The 10,821-nt window shown below is 48.3% G+C and overlaps 2 protein-coding genes across 7 annotated transcripts in view; one reads left to right on the forward strand and one right to left on the reverse strand.

The window, feature by feature from the left end:
* The first annotated feature begins 404 nt into the window (after positions 1–404).
* Positions 405–4,836, forward strand: LOC117425522 (THAP domain-containing protein 3). 6 transcript variants are annotated; one of them, XM_059020650.1, is made up of 5 exons: positions 405–869; positions 2,481–2,676; positions 2,878–3,532; positions 3,588–3,685; positions 3,798–4,836. In XM_059020650.1, exons 1-5 carry the CDS (start codon positions 796–798, stop codon positions 4,023–4,025), a joined length of 1,251 nt encoding a protein of 416 aa, XP_058876633.1. In that variant the 5' UTR covers positions 405–795; the 3' UTR covers positions 4,026–4,836. The 6 variants fall into 6 exon arrangements, with proteins under 6 accessions (XP_058876633.1, XP_058876632.1, XP_058876631.1 ...); XM_059020649.1 differs by having other exon boundaries at positions 406–869; positions 2,878–3,636; XM_059020648.1 differs by having other exon boundaries at positions 408–869; positions 2,878–3,685.
* A 2,424-nt stretch (positions 4,837–7,260) lies between these two features.
* LOC117963604 (dnaJ homolog subfamily C member 11) overlaps positions 7,261–10,821 on the reverse strand; it is a 10,565-nt gene continuing 7,004 nt past the window's right edge. Inside the window, 5 exon segments of the mRNA XM_059020655.1 lie at positions 7,261–7,733; positions 8,028–8,157; positions 9,031–9,173; positions 10,492–10,549; positions 10,819–10,821. The exon segment at positions 10,819–10,821 is cut by the window's right edge and continues 67 nt beyond it. Of these exon segments, the coding sequence (XP_058876638.1) occupies positions 7,708–7,733; positions 8,028–8,157; positions 9,031–9,173; positions 10,492–10,549; positions 10,819–10,821 (360 nt within the window). The 3' untranslated portion in view covers positions 7,261–7,707.

Here is a 10,821-nt window from a genome sequence, read left to right on the forward strand (position 1 = left end):
TCTCTAGAGAAATAAAATAACTATAAAACATGCTCCAAATAGTCATGACATAAAAATCCATCAACGTGCTTCAATAATAATGTGTTTGGAACAATCCTGCCCCCCTGTCATTTAAATACAGCGGCTATCCATGCCGTCTGACTCGGCTTCAATGAACGGGGAATTACAAACCAATGCATTTTATATATGTGTATAATACACCACGCAAAACAGCGCGCAACTCCTTATGTCTTTATATTAGCACGTTATTACGGGTGCTGGCGGGCTGCAAGAGCAATTCGCAGTCCTCTAGGCAGAAGCAAATACAGGAAACAAAAAAAAAGGCTTATTGATGTTTTAAACTTATTTACCGCGCAGCTGCAGCAGCCGGACCTGCTTGTCTGAGTGCGGGTCCCGTGTAGCTCCACGCAGTGTTTTACCCGAGCTCATTAATATTAAGCATGCATGCCCCGTCCCCGTGGTGAGGGGCGGAGGGTGGAGGGCGACTCCCATAATCCACTGCAGCATCACGTCGTTGTTGTGAAACGGTGAAGTTGTTTACCATTGCCGTGTTTGCGGATGCGCGCTGGTTTTGATTTTCTTTGATGTTGTTTTTCGGGCACATGTTTGGAAGCGCGTGTTTTTGCATGCCTGGGCTGCTTTCGCAGTGCGCTCGTTGTTCTCCGAGCTGAGGGGCGAAGCGGACTCCAGCTGGGATTGTTTAGCGAGCTTTTTCTCGTCGTGGTTGGACTTCCGGCGGCCATTTTTGTTAGGGGCAGGCAGACGGGCGGACAGCGGCGGAAATACAAACTTAAGATGCCCAAAAGCTGCTCGGCGTATAACTGCACGAACCGGTACAACAGCAAAAACCCAGAGCTTACCTTCCACAGGTACGGGCTGATTCTATATTAAAAACCCGGAGCTTACCTTCCACAGGTACGGGCTGATTCTATATTAAAAACCCAGAGCTTACCTTCCACAGGTACGGGCTGATTCTATATTAAAAACCCGGAGCTTACCTTCCACAGGTACGGGCTGATTCTATATTAAAAACCCGGAGCTTACCTTCCACAGGTACGGGCTGATTCTATATTAAAAACCCGGAGCTTACCTTCCACAGGTACGGGCTGATTCTATATTAAAAACCCGGAGCTTACCTTCCACAGGTACGGGCTGATTCTATATTAAAAACCCGGAGCTTACCTTCCACAGGTACGGGCTGATTCTATATTAAAAACCCAGAGCTTACCTTCCACAGGTACGGGCTGATTCTATATTAAAAACCCGGAGCTTACCTTCCACAGGTACGGGCTGATTCTATATTAAAAACCCGGAGCTTACCTTCCACAGGTACGGGCTGATTCTATATTAAAAACCCGGAGCTTACCTTCCACAGGTACGGGCTGATTCTATATTAAAAACCCGGAGCTTACCTTCCACAGGTACGGGCTGATTCTATATTAAAAACCCAGAGCTTACCTTCCACAGGTACGGGCTGATTCTATATTAAAAACCCGGAGCTTACCTTCCACAGGTACGGGCTGATTCTATATTAAAAACCCGGAGCTTACCTTCCACAGGTACGGGCTGATTCTATATTAAAAACCCAGAGCTTACCTTCCACAGGTACGGGCTGATTCTATATTAAAAACCCGGAGCTTACCTTCCACAGGTACGGGCTGATTCTATATTAAAAACCCGGAGCTTACCTTCCACAGGTACGGGCTGATTCTATATTAAAAACCCGGAGCTTACCTTCCACAGGTACGGGCTGATTCTATATTTAAGTATATATTATATATATAACATAATTGTAAAGTTCTGTGCTTTTCAAAGTTCCTTGGAAGATCCTGGCACCCGGTCTTGTGAAGCGGTGTAGCAGCGCAGTTGTGTTTTGGACGATGCTGTCGGTTTGCACTGTATTTCCCAGGTACTGTACAAGATACAGAAGCGCTTCTCCGGGGCTGTGAGATTGCTCTCGATTTGCAGAACGTGTGTCATTCCTTTGGCACTGTATTGCCTCTGCAGATTACCTTTAGAGGGGAGAATGACATTGCATTGCACATGCAAGTTCACTCACCGGCCAGCACACTCTCTCCCTCCTTCTCCATCACTCTCTCTCCCTATCCCCATCTCTCTCCCTCCTTCTCCATCACTCTCTCCCCCTATCCCCATCTCTCTCTCCCTCCTTCTCCATCACCACTCTCTCTCTCCCTCCTTCTCCATCACCACTCTCTCTCTCCCTATCCCCTTCTCTCTCCCTCCTTCTCCATCACTCTCCCTATCTCCTTCTCTCTCCTCCTTCTCCATCACCACTCTCTCCCCTATCCCCATTCTCTCTCTCCCTATCCCCTTCTCTCTCTCCCTATCCCCTTCTCTCTCCCTATCCCCTTCTCTCCCCCCTATTTCTTTCTCTCTCTCCCTATCCCCTTTTCTCTCCTCCTTCTCCATCACCCTTCTCTCGCTCTCCTTCTCCATCACCACTCTCTCTCTCCCCCCAGGTTTCCCCTGAGCAAGCCCCACCTCCTGCAGGAGTGGCTGGAGAACATCGGGCGTGCGGACTTCTGTCCCAAGAGGCACATGGTGATCTGCTCCCAGCACTTCACCCCGGAGAGCTTCAGCAGCTACGGGAACCGCAAGAACCTCACCTGGAACGCCGTGCCCACCCTCTTCAACGCCACCCAGGGCCAGCCCAAGGTACGGGCACACGGCCGCTTTCATTACAGTGGTGTGGAGATGAGACTCCGGTTGCATCGCCGCTTCACCCCCTTCCGGGGTTTACTGCGAGCTTGATCAGCCACAGTGTGTCTAGCTAACAAGTTCAAGTGAAAACCTGGAATGGATCACACTGCTATGCCTCTGTGGTCTGGTGCTTCTTGTCTGTTTCTTTTCGTTCAGGTGAGACGGTACGGCAAGCTTCTGAAGCAGCTGAAGAATGACCCTGACCCCTCACCTGTGACCCCTGTGGCTCCCGCGGGGGAGGAGTCAAGGCAGTGTTCACGCTGTCAGGGGGCGGAGCCAGTCAAGGGGGAGCAGGACCGGAGCCAGCCTCCACACACACAGGTACAGATCAGGAGTCAAGCAGGACCGGAGCCAGCCTCCACACACACAGGTACAGATCAGGAGTCAAGCAGGACCGGAGCCAGCCTCCACACACACAGGTACAGATCAGGAGTCAAGCAGGACCGGAGCCAGCCTCCACACACACAGGTACAGATCAGGAGTCAAGCAGGACCGGAGCCAGCCTCCACACACACAGGTACAGATCAGGAGTCAAGCAGGACCGGAGCCAGCCTCCACACACACAGGTACAGATCAGGAGTCAAGCAGGACCAGAGCCAGCCTCTACACACACAGGTACAGATCAGGAGTCAAGCAGGACCAGAGCCAGCCTCCACACACCCAGGTACAGATCAGGAGTCAAGCAGGACCGGAGCCAGCCTCCACACACACAGGTACAGATCAGGAGTCAAGCAGGACCAGAGCCAGCCTCCACACACACAGGTACAGATCAGGAGTCAAGCAGGACCAGAGCCAGCCTCCACACACACAGGTACAGATCAGGAGTCAAGCAGGACCAGAGCCAGCCTCCACACACACACACACAGGTACAGATCAGGAGTCAAGCAGGACCGGAGCCAGCCTCCACACACACAGGTACAGATCAGGAGTCAAGCAGGACCAGAGCCAGCCTCCACACACACAGGTACAGATCAGGAGTCAAGCAGGACCAGCAAATATAACTCTAGTGCCTTCTAGTGTAGACATTAGAATGTGAATGCCCTGTTCACTGAGTTCCCCCCCCCCCTCCTCTCTAGCACCCCCCGGAGCCGGTATCGCGCGAGCACAGCTACGCACTCTCGGACCTGCGGGTGATGAAGGCGCGGTTCTTCGGCGCCCTGGAGTCCAACGCCAAGCTGCGCAAGAGGTTAAAGGTGAAGGTCGAGATCATCCGCCGCACCAAACTCAAGCTGCAGGCAGCCAATCGGGAGCTGGAGAGGCTGCGGGCAGCCAATCGGAGCACTGCGGGGGCGGACCCTGTGTGAACACTGAGCTCACAGGTTACAGAGACGCAGCCAGCCAGGCGAAAAACATGCTTTATAAAAGAGGGGCTTTGAAATGCATTATTCTTACCTCCTGTTAGCGCAGGGATGGAAGTAAGACTCCAGTTTCAGCTTGATTAGCTCCAGTGTGTGGAGCTAACAAGTTCAGGTGTGCCTTATTATTAGTTTATTTAGCAGACGTCTTTAACCAAGGAAACTTACAGAGACCAGGGTGTGTGAACTGTGCATCAGCTGCAGAGTCACTTACAACAGCGTCTCACCCGAAAGACGGAGCACAAGGAGGTGAAGCGACTTGCTCAGGGTCACACACAGGGTCACGCACACGGTCACACCTCCTGGTTACAAACCCTTTTCTTTAACCACTGGCCCACGCAGCCTCAGTGAAACCAGGAGTGGATCAGACTGCTATGCAACGCGAGTCTTGCCTCCATCCCTGCAGTATCAAGCAACACGACCCCAGCCCCTCGTTTAGGACTGCGATCCGAGACTGGGCTGAAACCAGCAGGAGCGCTCTCACACCGGACTCTTAAATTAGAAAGCGGTCTGGTATTGATCCAGCTGCAATGGAGAGCCTACCTGCCGCACCCACACTGGCAGTGCCAGTCTTGTGTGTCCAGCCTGGCTGCTTGTTGGGTGTTCTGGCTGGGATCTGCAGTTTGAGGTGGGTCGTGTGTGTTCATGACTTTACACACACGCACTCCCTTCTCTAAAGCTACTGGCTTTCAGAGTGTGACTTGATTGTGTTATTCTTATTGTTCAAGATCGAAAATAATCAAAGAATGAGACAAAATCATTTTTCTTGTGGTGTGTTTTTTTTAATCATGGCGTTACAGACCCCAATGCATTCTGGTTAGTGTAGTCCTGCTGTGAAAGGTACCTGAGACAGGTAAACTGTACCAGAATGCATTGCAATGTGAGTTGAAAAGCCTGAACTGTCCCACTCTGTCCCAGTGTGCGTGGAGTCACGGGGTAACCACAATTATCATAATTACCCATCATTCTGACCCACACCCGGCACTCTGACCCACACCAGGTGCAGTGACATCATGAACAGTGTCAGGTTTCTCCCCCACTGCGTGGGAACTGGGAGACAAAGAGAATCCAGCTTACTGGTCCAGAACGGTCAGGTGGCTGTTAAGGAAAACGTGGACTGGATGTTTGGAAAACAAGCTCAAAATAAACCAGTTTTCCAGAGAGAGGGGAGTCGCATGTGGCTGAGAGTAAAGCAGTCAACACTGACAGTACTACAATAAGAGGCTGAGGTTTCATTCAAATGAAAGCCTTGTTATTAAATCACACACACACGTGTCCTGTCAGAGGCTGGGGTTCTCCTGTGTGCTTCATCACGTTGTCAATGCATTGAAATGGTTTTAAACTAACTTCTGTTTCTGACGTGAATTTTCTCTTCGGTCAAGGTGTATGAAACAGTGACACCTAGTGGGGAAACAGCAGCAAGTCATCTGCTCAGGGTCCCCTGGTCTCACAGACAGACTCTCCCTGTAGTTTAAACAGGACCTTGAGGGGAGGTGGGGGGCCTTACAGGCTGCAATCGGGACAAGCCCTGACCCACCCCGACCTTCAAGAGACCAGGCAGCGTCAATTATATATCATCGTCTGGAACACTGTTTCAAAATTTCTAAGAGTCTGTGTGAACTTCAGCTGCCTGCCATAACGATGAAAACAAACCAGCAAACATGTACAGTACTGTGCAAAAGTTTTAGGCAGGTGTGAAAAAATGCAGTAAAGTAAGAATGCTTTCAAAAATAGACATGTTAATAGTTTATATTTATCAATTAACAAAATGCAAAGTGAGTGAACAGAAGAAAAATCTACATCAAATCAATATTTGGTGTGACCACCCTTTGCCTTCAAAACAGCATCAATTCTTCTAGGTACACTTGCACACAGTTTTTGAAGGAACTCGGCAGGTAGGTTGGCCCAAACATCTTGGAGAACTAACCACAGTTCTTCTGTGGATTTAGGCAGCCTCAGTTGCTTCTGTCTCTTCATGTAATCCCAGACAGACTCGATGATGTTGAGATCAGGGCTCTGTGGGGGCCATACCATCACTTCCAGGACTTGTTCTACTTTACGCTGAAGATAGTTCTTAATGACTTTCACTGTATGTTTGTGGTCGTTGTCATGCTGCAGAATAAATTTGGGGCCAATCAGATGCCTCCCTGATGGTATTGCATGATGGATAAGTATCTGCCTGTACTTCTCAGCATTGAGGAGACCATTAATTCTGACCAAATCCCCAACTCCATTTGCAGAAATGCAGCCCCAAACTTGCAAGGAACCTCCACCATGCTTCACTGTTGCCTGCAGACACTCATTCGTGTACCGCTCTCCAGCCCTTCGGCGAACAAACTGCCTTCTGCTACAGCCAAATATTTCAAATTTTGACTCATCAGTCCAGAGCACCTGCTGCCATTTTTCTGCACCCCAGTTCCTGTGTTTTCGTGCATAGTTGAGTCGCTTGGCCTTGTTTCCACGTTGGAGGTATGGCTTTTTGGCCGCAAGTCTTCAGACTTCTCCGGACAGTAGATGGGTGTACCAGGGTCCCACTGTTTTCTGCCAATTCTGAGCTGATGGCACTGCTGGACATCTTCCGCTTGCGAAGGGAAGTAAGCATGATGTGTCTTTCATCTGCTGCAGTAAGTTTCCTTGGCCGACCACTGCGTCTACGGTCCTCAACGTTGCCCGTTTCTTTGTGCTTCTTCAAAAGAGCTTGGACAGCACATCTGGAAATTTCTGCCTGGAAGAGACCTTGCTGATGCAGTATAACTACCTTGTGTCTTGTTGCTGTGCTCAGTCTTGCCATGGTGTATGACTTTTGACAGTAAACTGTCTTCAGCAACCTCACCTTGTTAGCTGAGTTTGGCTGTTCCTCACCCAGTTTTATTCCTCCTACACAGCTGTTTCTGTTTCAGTTAATGATTGTGTTTCAACCTACATACTGAATTGATGATCATTAGCACCTGTTTGGTATAATTATTTAATCATACACCTGACTATCCCTGACTTTGTGCAAGTGTACCTAGAAGAATTGATGCTGTTTTGAAGGCAAAGGGTGGTCACACCAAATATGGATTTGATTTAGATTTTTCTTCTGTTCACTCACTTTGCATTTAGTTAATTGATAAATAGAATCTATTAACATGTCTATTTTTGAAAGCATTCTTACTTTATAGCATTTTTTCACACCTGCCTAAAACTTTTCCACAGTACTGTACATTCTAAAACAGATCCATAGACAACCACACACACACACAAGCAAGCAAGCAAGCACACAGCCAGACGCACACACACAGACAAGCATACACACAGACAGACACGAACACACACACACACACACACACACGCACACAGAGACAGATGTCAAACACAGTTTTCTTTGTTTTAAATCATCCACTGGTATCTTTTCATTTCATTTGCATGTAAAATCCCCATGCAAGTCCCCAGTACATGTTTCCTGAAAGTGCCCCGCGCCTCTGTGTCACCACCTTCATCATAATAATAACAATAATAATAATAATTCTAGCAATAAAAAATGTTCACATCTGTGTGTGTTTGTTAGCGTGGGGTCTGCAGGCTCCCTGGCTGTGCAGTCCAGTCCGTCTCTCTCTCTCTCTCTCTGTCCATGCTCTCGTCCCTTAATGTCTTAAGTGTCTGCATCAATCCTGTGAGCTGCAGGGACAAGGGGAGAGGACAACATGTCTTAAAAGCTCTTGCTTCTCGTGAATATAAAATTCTAATAAAAACAAAAGCCTCTGGTTTTACCTGTGCACACTGTAGGGAAACATGCACAGAGGAGAGGAACTGTGTGTGTTTACATAGATATATAGAGATAAACAGACAGATAGATAGACACAGACAGACAGACAGAGGTGTATATAAAGCCTCTCACATTGCTTTGGTATTCTAAGTGCCTCTGTATCTCCAGACAGACAGACTCACAGAGGTGTATATAACTCCACTCACATTGCTTTGGTATCCTAAGTGCCTCTGTGTCTCCAGACAGGTTTTGGTGCATGACTCCTCTGAACTGATACAGCACCTTGAGGCTCTTCTCCTCCCCAACGCAAGGGTCGTAAAACCCGGGCAAGCCAGACTGCAGGGGGCAGCAGAGAGAGAGGGGGAGCGGGTTAGCTCAGAGTGTTACCATAGGAGCAACATTTCTACACATCAACTATTGAGAATATTTATTTATACCGAAGTAGAATTAAACGCTGTACGCATACAGCTACACACATTAGTCGTCTGTCACTGAATTTACACTGAAGACACCGAGAAAGACTTCTAGTGGAAACGTTTGCCATTGAATTTACACTGAAGACGCTGAGAAAGACTTCTAGTGGAAACGTTTGCCATTGAATTTACACTGAAGACACTGAGAAAGACTTCTAGTGGAAACGTTTGCCATTGAATTTACGCTGAAGACGCTGAGAAAGACTTCTAGTGGAAACGTTTGCCATTGAATTTACACTGAAGACACTGAGAAAGACTTCTAGTGGAAACGTTTGCCATTGAATTTACGCTGAAGACGCTGAGAAAGACTTCTAGTGGAAACGTTTGCCATTGAATTTACACTGAAGACGCTGAGAAAGACTTCTAGTGGAAACGTTTGCCATTGAATTTACACTGAAGACGCTGAGAAAGACTTCTAGTGGAAACGTTTGCCATTGAATTTACACTGAAGACACTGAGAAAGACTTCTAGTGGAAACGTTTGCCATTGAATTTACACTGAAGACACTGAGAAAGACTTCTAGTGGAAACGTTTGCCATTGAATTTACACTGAAGACACTGAGAAAGACTTTCTAGTGGAAACGTTTGCCACTGAATTTACATTGAAGACACTGAGAAAGACTTCTAGTGGAAACGTTTGCCACTGAATTTACACTGAAGACCCTGAGAGAGACTTGTAGTGGCAGCGTTAGCTGTTGAAGTCCTCATTAAGTTTCTCGGCTGTGCTGTGCCTTGCCTTGCACGCGTCTGTGAGGATGAGTTTGGAGTCCTTCACCAGGCACTGCAGCGGGACCGTCACATCGATCACCTTCGCCTTCTCCTGCTTCCTGCTGGTGTCCGTCACAAACTTCCCATACCAAGCGTTCAGGATGATGAGGCCTGGAGAGAAACCAGAACCGAATCAAACACTGCTGCTCCTCTGCAGCACGTTGGTGTATTTGCATTGAAATCGTGAGATTCTGGTGCTGCAGCACGCTGGTGTATTTGCATTGATATCGTGTGATCTGGTGCTGCAGCACGCTGGTGTATTTGCATTGAAATCGTGTGATCTGGTGCTGCAGCACGCTGGTGTATTTGCATTGAAATCGTGTGATCTGGTGCTGCAGCACGCTGGTGTATTTGCATTGAAATCGTGTGATCTGGTGCTGCAGCACGCTGGTGTATTTGCATTGAAATCGTGTGATCTGGTGCTGCAGCACGCTGGTGTATTTGCATTGAAATCGTGAGATTCTGGTGCTGCAGCACGCTGGTGTATTTGCATTGAAATCGTGAGATTCTGGTGCTGCAGCACGCTGGTGTATTTGCATTAATCGTGAGATCTGGTGCTGCAGCACGCTGGTGTATTTGCATTGAAATCGTGTGATCTGGTGCTGCAGCACGCTGGTGTATTTGCATTGAAATCGTGTGATCTGGTGCTGCAGCACGCTGGTGTATTTGCATTGAAATCGTGTGATCTGGTGCTGCAGCACGCTGGTGTATTTGCATTGAAATCGTGAGATGCTGGTGCTGCAGCACGCTGGTGTATTTGCATTGAAATCGTGTGATCTGGTGCTGCAGCACGCTGGTGTATTTGCATTGAAATCGTGAGATGCTGGTGCTGCAGCACGCTGGTGTATTTGCATTGAAATCGTGTGATCTGGTGCTGCAGCACGCTGGTGTATTTGCATTGAAATCGTGAGATGCTGGTGCTGCAGCACGCTGGTGTATTTGCATTGAAATCGTGAGATGCTGGTGCTGCAGCACGCTGGTGTATTTGCATTGAAATCGTGTGATCTGGTGCTGCAGCACGCTGGTGTATTTGCATTGAAATCGTGTGATCTGGTGCTGCAGCACGCTGGTGTATTTGCATTAATCGTGAGATCTGGTGCTGCAGCACGCTGGTGTATTTGCATTAATCGTGTGATCTGGTGCTGCAGCACGCTGGTGTATTTGCATTGAAATCGTGTGATCTGGTGCTGCAGCACGCTGGTGTATTTGCATTAATCGTGAGATCTGGTGCTGCAGCACGCTGGTGTATTTGCATTAATCGTGTGATCTGGTGCTGCAGCACGCTGGTGTATTTGCATTGAAATCGTGAGATGCTGGTGCTGCAGCGCGCTGGTGTATTTGCATTAATCGTGAGATCTGGTCCTGCTTGAGGTTAAAGGAAGCTCTCTGTCTCCGTGTCTTGCTCTCAGGTTGTGTTTGTGTCTCGTACCCATCCTGGACTCCTCCCACTCGATGACCCGGCGCACCGACTCCTGCATCAAGCGCACCTGCCGGGGAAACAAACAAACAAACAAACACCTCCATTACACAGAGAGGGGGAGGGAGAGACAGAGAGAGGAGAGAGATAGATATACAAAAACACAGACAGCGGGACAGAGAGACAGAGATATAGATCGCTAGACAGACACACACACATATAGACAGATCACTAGATAGATAGACAGACACACATATAGACAGATCGCTAGATTGATATAGAGAGACAGACACACACACACAGACAGACACACATATAGATGGACGGACGGACACTCACGGC

Source organism: Acipenser ruthenus, unplaced genomic scaffold (genome assembly GCF_902713425.1).
Source record: "Acipenser ruthenus unplaced genomic scaffold, fAciRut3.2 maternal haplotype, whole genome shotgun sequence".
NCBI classification, from domain to species: domain Eukaryota; kingdom Metazoa; phylum Chordata; class Actinopteri; order Acipenseriformes; family Acipenseridae; genus Acipenser; species Acipenser ruthenus.